The sequence below is a fragment of the Oxyura jamaicensis genome, chromosome 8, assembly GCF_011077185.1.
Source record: "Oxyura jamaicensis isolate SHBP4307 breed ruddy duck chromosome 8, BPBGC_Ojam_1.0, whole genome shotgun sequence".
In the NCBI taxonomy this organism is placed as follows: Eukaryota; Metazoa; Chordata; class Aves; order Anseriformes; family Anatidae; genus Oxyura; species Oxyura jamaicensis.
The window spans coordinates 12,621,875-12,645,286 of NC_048900.1; the positions used below are offsets into that span (position 1 = coordinate 12,621,875).

Here is a 23,412-nt window from a genome sequence, read left to right on the forward strand (position 1 = left end):
TACAAGATAGTTAACTTGTCTTGCCACTGAACTCTTAGTGAACAGCCAAGATGTATATGGCAAGAATTGTCTGCCTCTATAGAGTCGGTCACATATTTTTAAAAAATAAAATACTTTTTTCCTACAGGCTGCACTGCTTTAATGCTGTGCACGTGGCCAAACCTTAAGATTATCCTTGGATTGAGTGCTAGAGTATAATGGCCCACTTCCTTCATGGTCTGCAGCAGCGTGTGTACTCTCCTAGTCTGTGTTATCTCACTTTGTTTGCTATATACAATTTGGAAGTGTTGGCTTCAACCAATTCAACCCCTTTGAAGGCTTTCTGGATAGGGAATAGCCTCTTGTTCTGCAGTTACAACCAGTGGGAACCCTCGGGCTGACAGATAAGCCATCCCACTGGCATTCTGGTATCTATCTAATGGCAGGAGGTTTAGTGGAGGACCTTCAACTCTGGAATTTGCTCTGTTAGTCCAGTACCATCAGTCTGCTGATTTTTGTCGAACCTTAAAAGGCTCGTGTTTGTTCAGACTTATCAGAAGCAGCTAGATTTTTGGAATTACACTGTGTTTAGAGATACTATCTCTGCAATCACTTCACTTATCAAGCCATGCAAGTGGTAAAGCTGCGTATGACTACAGTAACATAAATCTTGGCAAACTGCTTTAATATATGATATCATAAAGACTTACATTGTCCTGTTGTCAGACAAATGGTGTAACAGGGAATCTTTTCATCTTCTTTGATCCCTTTAATTGTTTGCTATTAGTTTATTCTCTAAATAAAACGACTTCGATAGCCTGTAATTCTTATTTTGAAGTTTCCGTTATTACGAGTAGTATTTTATGTGATATTTGGTTTTGTTTGGTTTTGGTACAGTTGTAATGGATGTATGTACAGGAGGTAAGATTTTAAATGTGCTGTGGGAACCTGAGCTCTGAATAGTTGGTATACTTGTCATGAAAAATCCATCCTTAGTGTGACTGATACTAGTTCTTTTGATTAAAGTTGCTATGAACAGGTCAGATATATGGTAGACTAGAATTTCACTGCTATTAAAAACATATGTCTCATTAGCTCTTAGGAAACTTGAATTACAGCTTCAAGCTTTGAGTAGCATCTGTATTTGAAAAAAAAAAAAAAAAAAAAAAACACCTGAAATTCCTTTCAGCGTTTTGTTTCAATTTTTATGTATGATCTCTTTTTTTCTGAAGATTTCGTAAAATGAACAAGCGTCTGGTTCCAAGAAGACCCCTGAGTGCCTCCCTGGGCCAGCTGAATGAGGTGGGCCTACCTTCAGGAGCTATCCTCTCGGATGAAGGGGGAGTGGACTTGCCCAACAGGAAAACCTCTGCTTTGCCAAATGGAATTGTGTCATCAGGCAGCACAGTGACGCAACTTATTTCTCGGGGGACTGACTCCGGTTATGAAACTGCTCTGAAGCCAGGGAAGATGGATCATCTGAGTAGCAGTGCCCCTGGATCCCCTCCTGAATTGTACGGGTCTTCCTAACTTGTTGAAAATTCATGTGTGTAAATATGCAGTAGAAACAAGTAAACCCATTCTCTAGAAGAAAAAAAAAAAAAGAACAGTTTTTTGTTTGTTCTTTAGTTTGGGGGCTGGGGGTGGGGGGGGTGATGTTTTGTAATAGTAGAGTGCAGTAGAAAACTAAAGTTAGAGCTGTAAACTGCTTTATGTCCCTGTTAGCTTGTATTTTAATTGGAGAACATGATTAAAGTCTTCACAAGGTGGAATATAGACAAAGAACCAGTGAGCTATATCAGGCCTTAATGCGCAATGGCATCTTTCTGCTTTTTAGGTTGGAATCTGTCGCCAAGAGCTCTATTTCTGCCTTACCAGTGAACCCTCATCCTGTGCCTGCTCGGGCACCAACAGATCTGCCTTCAGTGTCTGTCACCAAGCAGTTGCAAATGGTACCGCGTGGGTCTCAGTTGTATAGTACTCAGCAAGCAGATATGTTTTATCAGGATCACAGAGGAGCTGCCCCACCATTTGAGCCAGCACCATACCAACAAGGTAAGTTTGAGACCAAGCTCTCTATCTCGTTTTTTAATTTCATGCTGATTTTATTCTTCCTTCCCTCCCTGGTGTTTACTTAAGCTATTAAGTTAGAGTTTTCTTATGTTACATGAGCCATGGGTATTAATGTGGTTATGGTATAATACAATGGAAATTGACATGTCTGACATATAGATGTATTTAGCATGTAAATGCAGTTACTGAGCTGCCTCTCAGCAGGCTTGTTATGTCTTGACTGAAGGCTGTGTTCTCACTTTAGAAGTTTGTACCTATCTAGTGTAGTAAATGCTTCTTGCTTCAGTTCTTCCAATCAGTGGGCTAGAACAGGGAGCTAATACGGTAGCCCTCAGTTCAGTTTGACCCAGGGAAAATGTACAATAATGCATTATCAGCAGAGGGGTTTATGCTTGCGGGGTAAAAGTACTAACTGAAAAGTGTATGGATATTTCAGAACCATCTGCGTGCATGAGATGGTTAGAGACAAGTGAACTTAGAAAAGTGCTGGGCACAAAAAGAAAACACTATAAAAAAGAAATAAGGGGAAAAAAATGAAATAAGGGGAAAAGTTACAAGTATGAAGAGGCCAAACGGAGAAAGAAAATAATGAAGGGGATTTTTAAAAGAAAAGGCACAATTATAAAGATAGGGAATGATGCTTGTCATGTAATGCAAGATTGGAGAGAGAACTGACAAAGCGAAGATAAGCTAACATGAAAGGCAAAGAAGGAATGAAAGACTAAAGGAAGTGGGAAGAAAAAGAAAAAAAGTTGCAGAGCATTTTTGGGGAACAAAGCTTATATTTGATTTCTGTGTGTTGAAGATGATTTCGCTTGTCCACAAAATTGAATGTGCTCATTGTTAGTGGTGTGCATGTGTCCATACATGTATTTGAATTATCCAGAAGTGCCAGATAAACTACTGAAAACTTCAGATAATTAGAAGGTACAATCTTAGAAGTCATTGGTGGTTCAAAGTATTAAAATTTGCTTCTGCTGTCCAGGAGGCAGAACAAATCTTTACTTTCTACGAACAATGTCATAATTACGTTCTGTATCATGTTTGTCTCTTTCTTGTTGCCTAATTTCAGGAGTTTACTATCCTCAGACCATGTCTCGATTTGTACGACCTCCTCCATCAGCTCCTGAACCTGGTCCACCTTACTTAGACCATTACCCACCCTACCTTCAGGATCGTGTGGTGAGCTCACAGTACACGCAGCCACAGCAGTATCCTCCTATGGGACAGCCCATATATCCACCACACTATGACAGCCGTCGTGTGTACCCCCCTGTGCAGCCATATCAACGAGAGGAGATTGTCCGAGGAAGCCCTGTGCCTATTGAAATTCCCCAAGCGGCTGTACCCTCCTACGTACCTGAATCCAGGGACAGATACCAGCAAACAGAGGGTTATTGCCCGGTGGCTCCACATCTCAGTCAGATCAGACCTTCATGCCACAGGGTATGATTTTCAAATGGCATTTTTGTAGCTGTGTCTGTGAGGGGAAAAAATGAACTACTTGAGAAATTGAATCTTTTTGCAGTGAGGTGATGGGTTTTGTGAGGAATTACAAGTTTGAAGTTTCAGAAGGGGGTGCATTTGATAAAGCTGATCAAAAACTGGGAGGCAATCTACTTAGTGGTCAACTCAGTAATTGTAATGATATTAACGTGGAAAAAAGCAGGATCCATTTTAGTGCTCGAAGTAGGTAAGTATAATTTTTCTCTTCTTGCAGCATGTAGCAGTTACGCTTTGTTTGGATAAACAGCATTTTCTAAAGTAGTAATTTTGTATATTAGTACCTCGTAAGTTTTATAATGTATTTCTGTCTTTGTTTCAGCCTCATCCCAGCCTGGATGAACTTCACCGACGAAGGAAGGAGATCATGGCCCAGCTAGAGGAGAGGAAAGTGATTTCTCCACCTCCTTTTGCACCTTCACCAACCTTGCCTCATCCTTTTCATTCAGAGGAGGTAAGCATATTTTGACAAAACTCTGATTCAGTAACATGTTTAGAAAATACTGTTGAGTTTGTGTGTGGTGAGAAGTGAAGATAACAAGAAAATTAACAGCATGATGTTGGAAGACTTTTTAGGGAGAGATTTTGTGTTGCGGGTGGGAAGCCCTTATAGTGCAGCCTCCAATCTGTGCCACTGATCCTATGTGATCTACTTTTGGTGCAACCAAGAGAATGAGGTCAAGCCATTATTAATTGAAGGAGTCAGCCTTTACAGCCACTGGACTCTGTGTCGTTTACTCCTGACATGTTTAGAATTAAATAACAGCTTGTTAGAAGTGTTTTTTTGTTTTTATCCAAGGTCAAAATACCACTTTCATACTGGCCAAGTGAACAGTCAGCACTGGGAGCAAAGCCAGGTGATCGGAATTTTGCGCTTGTTGTGGTCCAATTCCAAATGGATCAAATTTAATAAATAAAGAAAATCCTTGTGGTGTTTTTCTTCAAGTTTCATGCTGTTGAACTAAGTAACTGTGGCTGTGAACATGCTTCTTCCCCTCACTGATGGAACCAGATTTTTGTTTTTGTACAGTACTTGGATGAAGACCTGAAGGTAGCTGGGAAGTACAAAGGAAATGACTACAGCCAGTATTCTCCCTGGTCCTGTGACACCATCGGCTCCTACATTGGAACCAAAGATGCAAAACCCAAAGATGTTGTGGCAGCAAGGAGCGTGGAGATGGCGGTATGTAGGGATTAGGGGAACACAGTAGTAACATCAATACTTCTGTGAGCTGGGAAGGCCTCTTTCATTTGCTTTCCAGGATGATGGCAGTGATTGTGTTTAAGCTCAAATGCATTGCAAAGAACATGTTTGGAAGTGTACAGAGTGCTCTACTTTCAAAGTTTTTAAGTTCTGAATATAGATGCAGTCGTACTACTCTGCCACTTGAGCGCTTACTTGAAAGCTTAATAGAAAACCAACTATGACTCTCTACAGGCAGCTTGTCAGTTAGACACACCCATCTGTTGCTCCCTGTATTTTTTTCCGTAATAGGAAGATACTATAACTTTGTGCTATTCATTCATTTTATGGTGATTGTGGGAGCAGTGCTACTAGCTTCTACTTAAATGATTTTCTGTGATTTTTGTGACCACAAGAATACCCTAAACTCGCTTGGAACTTTTCAAGATAGGTCAGAGGTTGGACTTGATGATCTTGAGATCTCTTCCAACCTAGAAATTCTGTGATTCTGCGAAGAGAAGTGTAATCGTAACATAACACTAAACTGATTCTTCCTAAAAATGGTTTCAAACTGTGTAGGTTCTGCATATTCCATCCTTTGCTAAAACTGTGAGTGTCTGGATATAACCTTATTTTGTGCAGCTGCTATTTTCCTAGGACAGTTTTGCAAAAAGAAAGAGGCAGGGCTGCTAGGGTGCCATTACTGGGGGAATTGAGTGTAGGAAATAAACAAAAACCACTGACTGAAATACCACCACTATTATATTTCTTTTTTGGTTTCTGCTGAATTGCTTTCTTTGAAAGCCTTGAAGGAACTGTGGGAATTGGGAACAAAAAAGAAGGCTTTCTCCTGGAAAAAAAAAAAAAAAAAAAAAAAAAAGAACAGCTTGAAAAGTCATTTCATATGCAGCTTTGGTTCAGTTTTACTTGGCCTCTACTGCTCTGTACTACAGAATGTATTTGGCTTGAGTCATAGCACTGTCACAATCAGCTTGAGGAAGAGCTGAGGTTATGCTCAGAATTTTCTTAATGCTGTTCAAGTGGCAGCCTTCAAGGAACCAACAGACAATTCTGGTCTTTCACTCTTACTGCTAGAAAACTGCAAACTGCAACTTAATTGAGAGAAGTGGTTCTGCAGAAGCAGCCTTCTTTTTCACTGCTAACATACTGCCACAGAGCTTTATCCCAGGTAAACAAATGAGACATTTGCTGCTTTTCAGGTTTTTTCTCATCACAGGGAAAAAATTCTCAGGAGCCCTTCTCTACAGGTGGCAAATGAATTAATTCTTCCTCTATTTATTGTTGTTCATGTGAGGTTCCTTTTCTTAAGGATAAGAGTAGTATCATCTGGGACTACATTATGTTGGATTTCATGCAGGTGGCATTGTAACTGGTGCTACTTTCCTTCCTCCCCACTCAGTAAAAAGAAATAAAAATGGTGTTAGCATCGGACAGGCTCAAGATTAAAATGGCACAAGTTTTTTTTAGAGTTCTGAAGTAGATTGTGTCTAATGTTTCTCTCAGTTTCAGCATGTTAAGTTTCTTTAGTTTCCAGCTCAGTTGTGACTTCTACATACACCCCCTTTATTACAATTAGCTATGCTACTTTGTCTGTTTCCACCAGTCCTTGTACCCACTGAAACTTGCAGAATTTTAATTTTGCACCATAGCAAAGTTATTTTTAACCCTTAACTGTTAGGTTTGTCTGTTCATTTGTGACCCATGAGTGTATGACTCTGAGTTTGAGTTAGAAAGCTGGACACTCCAAGCAGTACTACTCCTTAAAGCAAAATCTGACTATGGAAAGATGTATTGGACGTGTCCAATACAAGTGTTCTACTGAATAATTCTCCTTTTGAGTCATCTGCAGTCTGTTGGATGATATAGGCCTTAACACTGGGCTTCAGAGGAATTTCTTCTGGACTACGGAAGGAATATATATATTCCTCCATGATGCCTACTGATCTCCTATTTGATTTTGTTGTGGAGATCTTTCTCTCTTGTTCAAGTAACCTTTCTCTCTTTACTTCCTTTTGCTGCTGCTCCATTCTGTTGGTTTGATCAGAATTAATCACGCAGCTTTCGCAGTGGTGGTACCAGTGGTTGGCTTAAGTTAGGCCATTAAAGAGATGCGAACTCTTAACCATGGAGCTACAAACTGCAGAACAGGAAATGTATTTGAAGGATTAAAAGGAATTGAGAATATGAGAGAGACTGCTATGCTGGTGCCAGCTTGTTATAAAAGCAATGTGGTTTTGTTCTCTTCTGATCAAGTTCTTGACTGCCTTACCCATCTCTTGTAGAATGTAGATAGTAAAGCCATGCGTGACCAACGACTGGACATGCAGAGAAGAGCAGCAGAGACTGGTGATGATGACCTCATTCCATTTGGAGACCGACCAACTGTGTCGAGATTTGGGGCTATCTCTCGTACTTCCAAAGCGATGTACCAGAATTCTGGTCCCATGCAGGCCATGGCGGTTCAGGGAGCTTCCACCAAATCGATGATTTCAGGTAGGATGTGTGCTCTGGGATTTTGCAGGTTGTTGCTATTTTCTTCAGTGCTACAGTGTAGTGCAAGTTGGAGGCAGCCCCTATCAACTTGTTCCTTGTCTAAGAAATACAAATCAGATGTATGTTATGACACTAAAATAACTAAAATAAGAAGTGAGAGAGAAACATCACCAGGGCAGCTGACCTAAACCAATCAAAAGGATATTCCATACCATATGATGTCACGCTCAGCAATAAAAGGTGGAAGAAGACGGGAGGGGTGGGCTCTTGTTGCAAAAATATCTGTCCTCCTCCCGAACACCGGCTATGTGCATTGAGGCCCTGCTTCAAGGACGTGATCAAGCATCTCATTTGTGGGAAGTAGAGAGTAATTTCTTTCCTCTGCACTTCCACATAGCCAACAATTAGAAGGCAAGGAAGCCAAGCAGTTGGGATCCCTTTCTAGAGAAATGGTAATTTGATAAAGGAATTGGGAGAGGGACACAGGTTCTCAGCCTCTGGCGGCAACTCCTGGCAGCTGTGAAAGAAAGGTATCCCCCTAAGGAAGACATTGTATATCAAGTAGGCAAGTGGGCCACTGTGGATAAAGGTCTCCAGCAACTGAGGGAATTAGCTGTGCTGGAGATGATTTATAGTGATTTGGACAATGTCCAGACACCTAAAGATCCCGATGAAGTCCAGTGCACAACATCCATGTGGCGTAAATTGGTGCGGAGTGCACCATCATCACATGCCAGTACACTGGCAATATTTAATTGGGATGAGGGGATGGGACCAACAGTGTATAATCTGTCCTGCCAGCTTAAAAAATACAAAGACAATCTCTCTGCTCCACTACGGGCCTGTGTCTCAGCTGTGGAGAAACTGTCCGAAAGACTTGACCACCTTGTAGAACGAGCATATTCCCCCCCATCCAGACGGAGTGATATTTCAGCCACTAAGAATCAGTATTTTCCTGCTCGAGAGAGAGAGTACACAAGACGCACACCACGTGGCACCTTGTGGTTTTATCTGCGTGACTATGGGGAAGATGTGAGGAGGGGGAGTGAGAGAGCGGTTGTGGTGTTCAGCTGCCTAGCACGGTAAAACCACCACAATCACAGATAGAACTCTGCTTTCTATGAAGGCCTAATCTTCAAACTGGTATTAACTAGGTATCGCAGAATTATCAGTCCACACTCAGGCCTTTTAGGGACTTGGGTAATAAAAATGATTGTTCTTACAGTGGCTGTCAGAATTTTTCCCCTTGTGACCTGAATGTCTGAAGTCCTTCACAGACTTGTTGACTCTGGAGATGCTGAAGCTGTTCTTTTTCTGCTGAGAAACTCTGTAGCAACTGTTGTTGCACATATAGGAAGAGTCCTGCCTTACGCACATGTGACTTCTCATGGTGTATTTTTGTGTTTGTTTCAAAAGCAGAAATATTAAACTTCTGTACTCTTAGAGAGCTGGCCTTCCTGATAATTTTCTAATGTCTGTCTTGTTCTGTGTGTTGAGGGACAGTTTTGTAGGATTGCAACATGATTTTCTTTCTGTTCACTTGCAGACTACAGTCCTTATGGAACTCACGGTGGCTGGGGAGGCTCTCCTTATTCTCCCCATCAAAATATACCTTCTCAGGGACGTTTCAACGACAGGTAGGAATGTTTTGTGTTTTCTTCCTTGCCTTTGTCACTTATCTCTTCTTGTGGCAGCTGAAAATATTTTTTGAAATCTCCTTACTTTTGATTATTTTTCTGATCCCAAAGGGAGAGACTGTCCATGTCAGATGTGGCTGGTCATGGAAAACAGTTGCCTTCAGCTGAGCGGGAGCAGCAGCTGCGCATGGAGCTGCAGCAAGTGGACCACCAGATTAGCCAGCAGACACAAATGCGAGGACTAGAGGTTGGTACCATTTGTAAGGCTGTTAAGGAGTGGAAGAGAGAGAGAGATGAAGCTAGCAAAGCTACTTTACATATGCTGATAATCCTTCTCCAGCTCTAATAATACTTGGTAGCGATATTTAATCCTCTGATGCCAGTCATCAGAACTATGGTACAAGTGCAAACTTGTCTGCTTAGCAGCAGAAACTTCCCTACTCTTCGCATTACGGAAATCAACACCATATTTGAATCTGCACTCTGTGCTCATTCATGTTTGCTTTCATTATCTCTCTCGCTTCCCCTCTCTGTTCACCTGTTAACTCCGAGGCACACTTTTTTGACAGGAGTATCTGTTCCTCTTGGCTTCACTGCCATTGAAAATGTCTGATTTTATGTACAGAAAGCTTTGATCTTCATCTGTTCAGTGTTTGGCTTTGTGTTGTGCCTGTTTCTTCCTAAATGGCATAAGTCACAAGAGTAAAGAAAATAGATACTAAAGATGTTTAGCTTGAAAACTTAAAGCTCAATATTTTGTCTTCTTGTTTAAAACAAATGTAATCACTTGAAAAATGAGGAAAGATGGGAGTCTGCATTTGTAAAAGAATTAATGAGCTGATACTTTTGTTTATATTTTGTGAGAAATAGGAGAAATGTCAAGGCAATGGATGTACTAAAGCGTTATTTGCATTTTTTTCCTTTCCTAGGAAAAAAAAATCTGTAAATGTTGTGTCTACAAAAAATATATATATGTATTCTAGATGCCTCAGCCACTCGTCATGTTAGTGTTTTCCTGGAAGGAACTGCTATAAACGGTGGATAGCAGCTTCCACTGAAGCTATAGTTACCTGATAACATGTGTTATGGCAGAGGGGTTATTGCAAATTTGTCTTAATAGCTAACAAATTTGAAGTGGAAACAACAGTTAAAAGTAGTAGTTGGAGTATAACTTGTGTTCTTGTTTGGGAACCAGAGGAGGAATTGTTTTAAATTTTGCATGCCTGCCTTTGCCATAATGGAAGAGTATTTAAAAATTTCAGCAACCCGAAGTGGCCTGCCTCTCCTCCTCGTTGTTATTGTAATTGCATCAGCGTTAATCCTACATAGTCAGGTTTGAACTTAGGTTTACCATAATTTGGATCTGTTGGAACTTGTCAGTTAGCTTGAGTAACAATAGCTTTCAATTTGTCCCTTGTGTTCAAAGATGCAGCTAGGTATTTGAAATCCAGAAGGCTTATTAATTTACCTCTTAGAAAGTTGTCACAATCACCAAAGTCAGTCTGAGCATAAAGAACTAGATTATCCAGCTTTCTTATCAAACAAATGAGCACTTCTCCTTGTTAGCCCAGCCAGACATTTGGCTGCATGGAGTAGTAGTGTTTTCAGTGTTTAAATGCAGAGCACAAACTTAAGGAACTGATTCCCAGATGTTTCCAGATTTAAGCGCCTGACATGGTTACTGCCTTTACTTGGCTGCTGGTAACTTGCAAGGGACTGTAGTCATCTGACCCTCTTCTTTGTTCCTGTGCTTCTTTATCTGGGTCAGTCGAGAGCTACGTATGGATGTCCACCTCTCTTATAATATTTTATGTGACTTGTACTAATACTGAACTCTAATGTAGAGCTTTGATAAATTCAACTAGTATAAAACAAAGCAGTAGGTCTTTTATTCAACAAGTAGCTCACAAAAGAGTAGTGGTTTTGCTCATGTGCTGCACCTTAGTTTTGGGAAGGAAGGGGTATGCAGAGAAAATGTAAATTCATTACATTAGATGCTATTTCACTTGTTGCTTGTTTAAAAACCAAAAGACTTGGCTGCATGGAAAAATAAATGTTTAAACTTGCATTGGAAGTGATTTCAATTGGGACCTTTTTAAGCATGAAGAGAGAAGGCCTCGGTTTTGCAAATAAGCAATACTCCAGAGTTACGGCCTAGTGCCCTTTCTGTGCTCGGCGTGCTGTGTGCTCAGTTGTGTATGTGCTTGGCTTTATGTATTTAGGCTGGTAGTAACAGGCTGCTGTTGCAGAGGGAGGCGACTACCCTGGCAGGCCAACCACAGCCCCCACCCCCACCTCCCAAGTGGCCTGGGATGATCTCAAGTGAGCAGCTGAGCTTGGAGCTACACCAGGTGGAAAGGGAAATTGGGAAGAGAACCCGTGAGCTGAGCATGGTGAGTGCTGCGGGGCTGGGAGGCAGAGAGGTGGAGCAGAGGGCTATGTAGATGGCTGCAGCCCTTCCACCCTGGCAAAAGGCTCTCTGCTGGATGACCACAGGTGGAGTCCCCCATCTCCCTCTTCATTTCTCTCCTCTTCAAAACTTCTAGAGAAGTTTCTTGATTCTTCTTTGTGAAGAACTTGAATTGGAGATGCTTTAAAATTCTCTGCTGTTATTTTGTTGCTGTTTGAAAATAAGTGTGGCATTGAGTTTGTTGAAAGCCTTGAGTTGTCTCCAAGGTCACTGTGCCATCAGTTGTGTAAACTGCTTTAATACAGAAAACATCTTCTGCAGGTACAAGCTAGCATTCAGTAGTCTGCATGCTGTTACAGTCTGTGGTCTTTGCTTGTTGTTACAAGAATTATCCCTTCCTTTCAGGAAATACTGTGTCCTGAGAGGATGAATGTGTCTTAGCAAGTCTCTTGTCTCATGGCTTTTGTGGGCTACACTGTACAACTCCAATTTACAGGCTTTCATCATTGGTCCCAAAAAAGAAGTCTCAAATTCTTTCAACACTATGTTAAAGATTTTTTTTTCTTCTGTCTCTTTTTCTAAAGGAGAGCCAGTCTTCGTTGGATATAAAAAACAAACTGGGCACCACTAAACAGACAGAAAATGGACAATTAGAACCGCAAAGCAAGGTTCCAGCTGATGACCTCACACTAACGTTCAGGTTAGTGAACATGGGTCTTCAATCTTCCTTCACGCAACAAGAGAATGACTTAACCAGGGGCAATCTCTGATTTATAGATAATACCCCTTGCCTTACATCATCTCGGATATGGAAGCACCTATTAGAGAAAGATCACACATATCAAGGTTTTATAGCGCGTGTTTGAACTGCGGCTGACAGGTAGCTGTGTATCAATTAATGTAGCAGAAACAATGACGTGTTTGTCAGACCAGAAGTCCATCTAGTCCCTGTTGGATGTTTAGTAGGGAGAAGTGGGAGATGCACAACAACTATAAAAGAAATTTTTATCTGCTGTTTTAGTTTCAAAGAAAATAAATGTTCCAAATGTGGAGGGAAGTTATTCCACCCAGCTAAGGCTTGTAATATGAATGTTGTCTAAGAAGGAATATTGTAACTTTGAAACAAAGTTCACTTTTTTTAGTAGGCAGTAACTTTTTTCCCATAGATGCTGGGATTACTTTAATCTTTTTATTTCATACTTACATCAAATAAGGTGTTGACTAGCAATGCAGGGAGTCTGTGCAGCAACTGCTTTCTGTTGGCTACCTCAGTCATGCTTAAACAGCAAGGCTCAAGTGCTGCAGATGCTTCATTAAGTCAAGTTTATAAAACTTCACGTGAGCAGTTTGGAATCTGCATATTTATTCAGAAAGTGTATTTATTTAGGAAATGTATCCATCTCAATAGCTTTTGAAGTCCACACTTCTTAAAACCAGTCCTTGAGTTCTGCTCTGCAATTAGCCTTATTTCTTTTCTCTCTGATAAGTATCTGAACCATAGGAGGTGACCTGTTTATTGGACAAGGCTTGTCTTTACATGCCTACATGTGTTCAGAACTTTTTATTGAGGTGCTACAGCAGCAACTATTGAAGTCCTTTTGCTTTAAAAAAAAAGAAAACTTGAGTAATACTTCTCTTCACCCCCATCCCCTTTCTCCTTGCAACTTTCTTTTAGCAGTGATGTTCCAAATGGATCCGCCTTGACACAAGAGAACATCGGCCTCCTGTCAAACAAGACAGCATCTCTCAGCCTGTCAGAGGACCCAGAGGGAGGAGGAGACAACCACGACTCCCAGAGAGTGGGAGTTACGCCCACATCTGCTCCATGAAGTGAGGCCAGCATACCCCAGAGTTACTTTTGCTGGGGTGTTGGTAGCTTCCATCACGTTTTTTTCCAGGGGTGATTGGAGAAACCCAGGAGTAACAGCAGTAGCAGAGCAGCAGGTCCAGAGGCAATGTGCACAAACACAACTACTAGAAACAAATCCTGCACATAGTTCACATTAACGCATTTTTTAATTAAAAAAAATGAAAATTAGCAGTATCTGCAAGCGATTCAAATTAAATTTGTTTTTGTTCTGTGAATGAACTTTATTTTAATAACTTTGGACGCCTTGGGTCCCAGGGCTTAAAAAAAAAAGATATTATATATATATACTCTGTTTGATTAATTGTATGATCTTAATGAAGTAGGTTTTTCTTTTATTTTGGTATTATTACATAGCCAGTGCATAGTTCCTTATCACTTTAATTTCTCAACACATAAAACAACCTGGCCACTTCCTTGTACGATCTAAGAGTAAGCAAGGAATGAGGGTTGGAGAGTAGCTGTGAATTGCAGTGTCAAAAGATGTGCAGCAAATTTAATTCTTAAAATAAATCTTCCCCTTGTAGCTAGGAACTGAACCCTAGGTTTTGCGAGACTTATTCTTGTTTAAATAATTTAAATTGAAAATACAAATGACAGAATCTTTTCAATGCAACCAGTGCAGTCCACAGTGTAAGCCCCATCACAGCATGTGTGATTAAAATGAGAACAAAAGAAGTGTCCAATACACATTATTTTATTTAAAGGTTGCTGGCATATTGTTTTCTGTTGGGGCTAAGGAGATCAGCTGAACGCAGACTGATCTACTACAACATGGGTATTTCTGAAGCTGGTTTGCTGGGGCTCAGGCTAGAGAGGCTTAAGTAACCAGTGAAGGTTGTGCAGCACAAGCAAGGCAGAATCTCTAGAAATAGCAAACAAAGAAAACATAAGGCTGTGCAGTTGCTGGAAGGGTGTTAATGGCAGATGAGTTGCTCAGCTGTGCTGGATCATCCAGCATTTGTTGCTTTGTTGTCATTTTTGTTTTGTTTTGTTTGTTTGTTTCCCATTTTCATTGGGCCTTTAAAATAAGCATACCCAAAATCTGTACAATTAGGTTAATGCAAAGGGACTTCCTGACCTCTGCTTTTTGAAACAGATCTTTAAAGTGTGCCGCCCTCTCAGCAACTCTTGCCTTTGTTATTTCTTCACTGCTATTTAATTACTACCAAAACATCATAATTTCTTCTATGACCTGATTTTCTTATTTCTGTTCAATGGCACACCAGTTAATTAGTTGTAATGCTGTTGTGTGAGCCTTGATTTGTGCACATAAGTGATAGTAATCTTTCAAAAACAGATTTTTTTCTCTTAAGGTTTCCATTGTTTAGGGTCTGTGTGTATCAAAATCAGACGCCTCAGAATCAATTTGCAGGTTATCTGTCACCGCTGCACTGAGTCTTTCCTAGATTCCTGTTTCACAGGATCAAAAATGCCATGTAAGCTTCAGCATTGATCCTGTCAGTAACAGTGAAAAGCAAGTGTGGCTTTTTAAGCGTAAGTTGGAAAAACTGTAAGGCTTCCTAGATCTGTTTTCTTTAAAAGATGGATAAAAAAAATGTTCTTGCTGCACATTTTTTTGACTTATCTGCATGCACTGGGGTGAGACCCTGTATACAAAGAGTTCTGTGGAGATTAATTTTAAAATGCTGCTCCCTCTGCATCTTCTTGGCCCATTCTCATTTTTTTTCTTTCTGGGTTAGACTACTAAATCAGAAAGCACTGGTTATGTAATAAATTACTGCATTGCTTTGGTTGGGTAAAGCAAGAGTTAATAATTTTCTTGGTTTTTAGTTTTTTCCTTAACCTTAACTCCTGCTGAGGTCATAGCTACCTTGGGCTAAGCTTTGCATTCATCATACTGTTAAATAAAACAAAATGGGGGGTGGGAGGGGATACAGTCCCACTATTGCCTACCAGTAGGAGAGTCCAAACAGAAGACTCTTTTGAGTAGCAATTATTTAATTTGCCCAGTCAAGGCACCGCGTTTGTATACTATTTCACATTGAATTTGATTATGCCCTACAGACCTGGCTGGTCAAGGATTTGATACACATATTGGCTTGGGATTCGAGCTTTCTTTTTTATTTAAATAAAAATTTATATATAAATATATATATACATATATACGTAGTTATATCTGTATATATATTGGGTATGTTTTAAGAATTTTTTCGCATGAGCGCAGCTGTTGTGATCAAATGTCTGGGAGGTAGAAGCACTGAATGAAAATAAAGGCATTTTTCAGCACACACCCCCATTCTCCATATGTCTTTACACAGGTTTATTTCTTTCTTAGTTGAACTTTGGCCTCTTAACTGCTAAGAGTAGTTTTGAAGCTTGCTTTTTTTTTTTTTTAATCCCTCTCTAACTTTCAGAGAAGAATCGTCTTTGCACTAGAACAGCTTCGCCTGCCCCCGTCCATCCGTCCATATCTCCTACCTGAAGCCTAGCATTCCAGCTGCTCCCTTAAGAGCCGAGCAGAACTGGGCTGATGCAGTTTTGAGCCTGTCAGGTCTGTTCCTCCCTTTTCTGCCCTGGGCTTGGTGATGAGTAGCGGGTTCCCCTGGCAGCTCACCACTCAGCTGCCACGGGCACCGTGCTGCGTTCTCCCATCTTTAAGCGCAGAGCACCACCCTCAGGTCAGCCGCCTCCTCGTTGGTTTTAACTCTTCCTGCTGTGTCTTTATTAACACAGGGAGCTCGTTTTAGCTGAGATAATGAGTGCAATATTCGCATCTAGGAGGACAAGCCCAGAAAGTACCTTTTCTTTGATTGCAGTGTTTTTTTATGTAAACTGAATTCAGTTATGTAAACTGAATTTTTAAAAATGGTTATGATGAGTTTGAAACTACAGATTCATTTTCAACACTAGGAAGAAAAATGTGGAGGGGCAAAATACTTTTCACCTTTTTATTACTTGTGCCAGCTATTTTCCTTTCCTGATTGTGTTACCTTTTTTTCCCCACTTCTGTCCACTTCTGCTCTTGGGAGGTATTCTATTAATAGTGAAGCTAGTCAGATTGCCTTTGCTGGCCTACATATGGTGAATGCTTCCAAAACCTGTGGATTAGAAGGGAGACCTTACTGTTGTTTTTTTCCTTCGTCCAGCTGTCCGTGCTGTACTTTGTGCATAGTGTCCTTGTTGTGATCAATGTGTCCAGGTGAATGGCCTGTTTGCCCAGTATTATAGTTCGGCTTGTTAAACAGTTTGTTTAATATCTACCAACAATATTGATTTTTGGCTTTGGGTTTTTACCCCTCCTCCTGCCTTTTCCCTGCTTCCCTGGAAAAGTTGAGTTGACCAAAGTCAAAGAGTAAAAATACAATGCATGCTTTTAAGTCTTTCTGAAAGCTGCACATAAAATTTTCACTTTTTATGAAAAAGCATGCTAGCAGCACTGATAGTGCATGTCACGTAAGCATTTGTGGTTACAGCACTTCTGGAGCAACTCGATATTGCTAGGTCCTACCACGGCCCCGGCTGTACAGAAATACTGTCTACCTCAGTGAAATTGGTCTCACCTAGGCAGTGGCTCAGTCCCTCCTTCTGAGGCAAGAAGTAACAATGCTACAATACCGTTAGGGCACTACTGCATCATTTAGTAGGTGGGCTGAATTTTGTACTGCAGTAGACACCTTTGAACACGTGTTGATACCTGAGTTTCAGCCCCAGCATGGACAAACCCCTCAGAATGGGAAGCTTCAGGTGTTAGGTTAAGCTTTAGTATGTCGAACAGGGATTTGGTCATTATAGAAGTGGTTCATTTTATTCTGTAGTGTTATTTTCCTTCTTCCCTTGTAACCATCTCTGCTTCTTATGCCCTAGTTCTCTAAACAGGAGAAATCTCCACGTTTTCATCTGCCCCTTTTGTGTATTGGTGTATCCTGTCCCATTTTAGAGTAGCCTTTTTTTTCTAGATCAGAGCACCTTTCAAAACTTGCAGCACTGTTGTCCTTTTTCTTCTCAATTTCTTTTGTCTAGTTTCCTCTGAGCCTTAATCTCTCCCTTTTGTCTGTACCTTCCTTTCTTTCCTTCTGTGGCTTTCCCATTCACCCTCCCTGGTTGTGTAACAGTGACAGCTTGCTGCCTCAAAACAGAGCATTCAAATGAATTCGCTTAGCCAATAACTTCTGTGAAGTTGCCTTTTCTAATGGTGTTATTACTCAGTGATGCACAAATGTGATATTGCCCCTACTGGTAGGCAAACGGGGGATCTGTATAAACATGGTAAACTGCTGTTTTTCTTTAAAGGAGAGCCAAAGACTTGTGCTTTACACTTTTTTTTTTCCTGGTGTAGCCATTTGATTGTCAAATCTTTGTAGGGTTTTGTGAGTTGACTGTATTATCCTAATAGAATTTTTTAAAGTTCCTGATTGTCAAGCCTTATCCATGCATTGAATTGTGGAAAATCATTCCATGTAGTCATGCAATTTGCAATGTACTGAGATGTATCTGGGGTATTCTGACATGTTTTTAGTCTCACGTGCACTCCCCCAGCTGATGGAGTGGCTCATTTAGAGAGGGAGAAGGAACAGAAGTTTTATATTGTTAAGGAAGCCTTGTCTTAGTTTAAATCTAAATAGACTTGAATACTGCTTTTAAACCTCTTCAATTACGGGAAAGGATAAATTTGTGGTGCAGATGTGACTGTTAAGCCCATTGGAACTGAAAAGATATGTCAATCTACCATTACATTAAATTAGATGTGGAAGAAGCAAACTCGTATGATGACATTGTCTCATGACGGCAAGAATTGAGTAAGGTGGGGCAAATTCTTCTTTAGAAAAGATTAGGAGTGAAGCTTTTCATTAATAATACAAAAAGTCACTTGCATTTCCCTTCCTTCATATAACTTAAACTCCTGTAGACCGTTAATAAGGTTTTTGGGTTCAGAGAGGAATCTGAGTAGCATAATTGCTTATTTCCATTTATAATCTGGACTATAATGAAGTGGGTTATAGGGCAGTTTCCTGAAGAACCCCAGTACAAACTAGCTGTTTCAGACCTGCTTGTATGGTCCAAGAAATTCAGTGCTAATAATCAGGAGGCTCAACAGCAGGAGTGCCAACTCATCTTCTCTGTTCTAAAGTGGGAAACAAACAAAAAACACATCAGCAGTATGCAAGTTTGGTGTATGTCTGTGTGCTTGAAGAAGTATTTGTAGTCTTAGAATACCTAGAAGGAACACAGGAAGGCTGACTGTGGCATGATCTTACTGTCATACTCAAATTTTGTCACGTTTAGAAAACACGCACTTCCAATGCTGGTAGCACTGACTTTTTTTAACAAAGTGTGTCAGCAACTTAATGTTTTGTATGATAATAGACCAATTTCCCTGGACAAAAAAAAAGGAAACAAAATTCTTGAGTTGTCTAAATAGGAATTTGGAAATGAACTGAAAGAACATCTGCCTTGTTTGCATGTAAACTCTGCATTTGAGGAAAGTGAAACAGCTCTTCTGAGCCACCTCCTAAGGTGTGGCCTTGGTGCTAGAAGTCAGGTGGCTGGTTCTTGCAGTATGTGAGCACACAGGCCATGTAGCTCAAATTGATCTTTCTCAGATCAAATATAATCTAAAATATCCAACCTCATTGGGGATTCTCTTTTTCATACTAAACTGTTATCAACTGCATTATTTCCTACTGAAAGGAGGATGAAAGAGGCTGAAAAAGTAAGTTCAAGTTACATAAGTAAGCGATTTGGGGGGATGTTATCCCAGTCGAGTCTGTTTACACAGTTAACACGTGGTCTTTATCCTTGTGTAGGAAGAAGAATGTAGCTGTTCAGTGTTGTCACAGTCTTCAGGGCACTTCTTGTCATGCAGGTAGAGCCTTGATTAGCAGGGAAAGGAGAGCAAACTTAATAATGATTTTTATTTTTTTTTTAAATGGCAAGTGTAATATTCTGCAGAAACTCTCTGAATACTATGGTAAGTTAAGAGGGTGCAGCTTTTTCTGGAAATTCCCAATAAAAAGAGCATGTGGGAATTCAGAATTGTCTGTATCCTCTTTCTGCGTCAGAAACATCCCAGTCATTTGAAGCTTAAAATATGTGACCACAGTAATAAAAATTGAATGTCTGTAGCTTAGTAACCTAAATAATTCATTGTTTTTCCCAGGCAATCCTTGCAATTTCAGTGAGTTTATGTATGATTTCAGTGCAGATTGCCAGGTGTTCAACAGTTTGGAACGTTCAGGTACCTAACTTCATCCAACAAAGTGAGTATCTTCGGACATACAGGTTGGAAGTTTTCATATTCCAGGAAACAAATGGAAGTTTTAGGAACACATCAGTTTCAGTTTAAGAAAACACAGTCTTGGGAAAGATAGAAACAATAGGTGGTGCAGTGTCTCTGAAAATACTTCTTTAAAAAAAAAGAGATGATGGGATTACACATGAAATGTATATGGGCAAAAATATATCTGTAAGGAAAAAAAATCTTGTGGAGTATTTGATGTTTAAGAAATTATTTGCTTCTTTGTAATGTTAAATGATATACTAACTCTGTGGCAGACAGTACTCACAAGTCTTTGGCATCCAAACCAGGCTGTGTACTGGATGGATCCCACAACTGGACGTGTGCACTGACCTCTTTATTTCTAGCTTTTTAAAATGTAACTTGGTAGCAGCACTTCATAAATGTATAAAGCAACTAGAGACAGAAGAGAACACTGTTCACATCGCAGCTGCTGCAGTTTACCAATTGGTACCTTTAATCCACAGCCTCTCCTAAGGGAAGCTGCTCTAACATGGGCAAATCTAGCACACCAAATGATTTTGTTTTTCTAATTTTAAGAAGTTCCTGTTACCCCTTTGGCCTCTGCTTGCTGTGTAAACAGCCTCTATGCTAAGAGAAGCTTTCCCTGAAGTCAGCTTAGCAACTGTACTGGAGCTTGATTATTTTCCCTGTTTTCTATAACTGGTAGCATAGTGTCGAGAGCTCTTTCCCCATTGTATTTGTTGCTATGGGGAAGAAGAGGTGAGGCAAGGCATGTGTGGGAGGCGGGAGGAAGTGTTGGGGGTTCTGTTTGGTGATACCCCCCCCCCCCCCCCCCTTTCAGATCATCTGCTTCCAGTTGTGGGATTTCTCTATAGATGACATTTTTTTTCTCCTGTTTTTGTAAGCCTAGTTTTCTTTGATCTTATTAGTTCTGTACAAGTCTCCCCGAGACATTCTGCAGTCATTATCACCTTTTTGGGTGGAGTTTATTTTTTGTTTGGTTGGTTGGTTTTTTAAATAACTTTTTAACATTGGTGCATATATGCTTGGGATAGAGCTCATGTAATTTTCCAATCGTATTGATTGTATGTGATTGTGCCCTGCAGAGGTATATTTAACAAAAAAATAAAATGGATAGTCTAGGTAATAAAGGAGACCGTGAGATTTGTTGAGTCAGGTTATGAACTATTTCTTGAATTTATTTAGGATATTGGATAAGTGAAATTCCCTGTCTGCTGTTCTCATAAGTCAATGCTAAACAAAATGTCATTATTTCTGTTCATTGAACTGGTTCTTTTCTTGCTTTTCTCCTCCTCTTGCTGTTTTCTTCCTTTCCTGCTGTTCTTCCCCCATCCAAAAAAAGAAATATCTTGAGCCTTACGGGGATGGCTGACTGTTGGAATGATGTTGTGAATATGTATTGTTGTAACTACCAGAACACTTTTAGTAGGAGTAGAGATTAAGTAGGATGTATGAGAAGAATTCTGTAAACTGAATTCTTTGCAAGTTCAGGGGAAATTTGAAGCCTTGTACATACAGGTCTAGTCGTGGGGAGACACGGAGGCCTGTAAGGCATTGAGATGTCTTTCCTTGAAACGTTAGAGGCTTTGCTGCCCGTTGGAAAGTCTCTGAGATGACAAAAAGAGTAGAAGAGTTTGCTCTGACTCCCTGTGTCTTTACTCCTGCAATAGACTTTTTAAAATGTGAAAGAAAAGCCTTTAGGTATTGTGCTGAAGTGGGACAGAGCAGATTGAAGGAGGCAAAAGGCAAGAGGATCCAGAGATCCGAAAGGCAGAGTTTGTCTCCTTTCTTTTTTAACCTGTAGAGCCAACGGTGTTACTTCTTGCTAAAGAACGAGGAAGTGGAGGCCTGTTGTGTGTGCATGGTGGTTATGTAGAAAAAGCCATATGTCAAAATGTGATTTCCTTTTCTCTCTTCCCCATGTTTTTCTCCCTCCTAAAGCTGACTCAGCCTCACCCTGCTTCCACATAGTGTGTAAGGGTCCTTTGAGTTGCAGATTCAACAAACAAATACTCTGAGTGGAAAGGTGGTGATTCGCTACTTGGTTTGTAAATAGATGAAAGTGTCTACAAGGTCTTATCTGCTTTTCTGTCAGCGTTTATATTAAATGATAAATTAATGGTGAACACTGAAATATCTCTCATTTTCTGTCTCGAATGAATGTACCTTCTCTGAAACGGGATGTGATGTCCTGACGATTGAAGGCTTCCTTCAGACCAAGGCGTGTTTATTCTCTGCCGTGCTGGAGCACAAGATGCTGAATAGCAGAGAAGCTGTGTGCCTCTCTTGGGGTCTGGTCTGTGCTCTGGTGGCTCTGCTGGTGTAAGCCAGGCAGCTCCATCGAACAAGAAAGGATATTCAGAATAATCTCCTTTGCTACTTGGAGAGATCCAGCATGAAGTGCTCGCTTTGCTAGACCAAAGCCTGTCATTGCCGTTAGGGCGCCTCACACTTCACACACTGGAGGACTCGAAACATTCAGGTCCTGTCAAGGGAGGTGTATCTAGCTATCAATCCAGCAGAAAAATAGGCGTTGCTACTGGTGAAGGTTTTCTTGCCCATTCTCCCACCTCTGAGAGTTGCAGGATGGGCTTTAATAAAAAACTGCAGAATTTCTGTCAAGCAGTTGGTTTCTAAAAAAACATCTGCAGTGCTGTGGAGGGTCCGATCCCGTTGGAAAGGAGCGGCTCTAACTCAGGAGCTTTGGGGAAACTGCATGGCAAGGAGGGGAGGCTGGTCTGAGTGGATGGCAGCTGCTGGAAAAACTTCTCACCTTCAGGTGGGGATACCAGGAGAGGAGTGAGCTGCAGAGCCTGGCCCAAAACATGGGATTCCCTCATGCCATCTTGCTCAGTGCGTTTCTTCCCCGTGCACCACCACAGAACAGCAGTGAGCACTCAAAGCACGAACCAAAATCAATGCGGATTTGCTTACCTCTCAGATATATTTAATGGCTGCTTCTTTCTAGGTTGTTTCCAGATTCTCCAAAACGAGGGCCTTGCAAGCACGTTCAGAAAACATGCTTCTCCCTGCCGCTCTCAATAGCTCAGGGCTCTTTTCTGTGAAAAGCAGAGCCCATGATGCTCCTGCAGAGCTGGCAGGGAGCAGTGTGCTGTGCTGAGGGCGCTTGGGAAAGGCAGCAGCACCCAGACACGACATCCCTGGCTGGGCTGTCGTCTTGTGCTTTCCTTGCTCCGTGAGTGCAGCTCTGGCTCCCCAGCTCTTGCCTGAGAGTGGGGCAGACACTGCAGGTGCCTGATACCCTCTTGCCCCAGGCTGCCTGCGCTGTAGTGCCGCAGGGTTGGGGCAGCTGGTGGCTGCTCGATGTCAGCTGGGACCCCTCTGCAGCTTTGGGAAAGCAAGTCTTTGCCCTAGCACAATCAGGCAGCCAGGGATTTGTTCTGAGGCACCTGGCATTTTGGATGCTTCCTTAGGTATAGCCCAGGCACCAGTGCTGAGTTGTTGATTTGAACTGAACCTGTAATAAACTGGCACTGAAGCGCTGCACATCGACGTTTTTGTCAGCCACCCTTTGTATGGCTCAGACAACTTAAAGATCCTGTCAGCCTCTCCCTGAGGGCTGGAATACTTTGAGGAAGCAGTTGGCTTGCCTGCAGCGTGGATGCTGGCATTGGCCTCTGTTTGCGAGGAGCGTGCAGTCGCAGTGCTCACATACCCTGTCACACTGCTGGCAGTTCATTTGCTTTAGCTCCACCTGTATGGGGTGTGCAAGATATGGAGGTGTTTGCTCTCGGGTTGTTTTTTACTGCCTTGCACTACCTCTCAGCACGGGGTGAATGGAAACCTGCACTTGGGTGTCTGCCTGCTGGGAGTGGAGGATCTCTGATCCCCTCTGAAGGCTCTGGGACCTGCAAGCCTGTGTGTCGCCTCAGCACATGGAAACCAGCCACCTCTTGGAGCACCCCAGCCAGGTACAGCATGCAAGTCCGTCCTCACAGAGCACGTTTTGCCTCCTGTACCACCACATGGCCAAAAAATCTG

The 23,412-nt window shown here is 41.3% G+C and overlaps 1 protein-coding gene across 16 annotated transcripts in view; it reads left to right on the forward strand.

Moving 5' to 3' along the window:
• Positions 1-21,534, forward strand: part of RC3H1 (ring finger and CCCH-type domains 1) — a 63,097-nt gene extending 41,563 nt beyond the window's left edge. For 2 of the 16 annotated variants that reach the window (XM_035332530.1, XM_035332526.1), the window contains exons 10-20: positions 1,212-1,493; positions 1,817-2,034; positions 3,125-3,498; positions 3,878-4,009; positions 4,568-4,738; positions 7,042-7,252; positions 8,799-8,889; positions 9,001-9,136; positions 11,112-11,282; positions 11,884-11,999; positions 12,975-20,751. In XM_035332530.1, the coding sequence (XP_035188421.1) occupies positions 1,212-1,493; positions 1,817-2,034; positions 3,125-3,498; positions 3,878-4,009; positions 4,568-4,738; positions 7,042-7,252; positions 8,799-8,889; positions 9,001-9,136; positions 11,112-11,282; positions 11,884-11,999; positions 12,975-13,128 (2,056 nt within the window). In that variant the 3' untranslated portion in view covers positions 13,129-20,751. Of the gene's footprint in view, positions 1-1,211; positions 1,494-1,816; positions 2,035-3,124; positions 3,499-3,877; positions 4,010-4,567; positions 4,739-7,041; positions 7,253-8,798; positions 8,890-9,000; positions 9,137-11,111; positions 11,283-11,883; positions 12,000-12,974 lie in introns of all 16 variants that reach the window. The other 14 variants (XM_035332531.1, XM_035332538.1, XM_035332534.1 and 11 more) reach the window with 10 other exon arrangements.
• Positions 21,535-23,412: the final 1,878 nt, after the last annotated feature.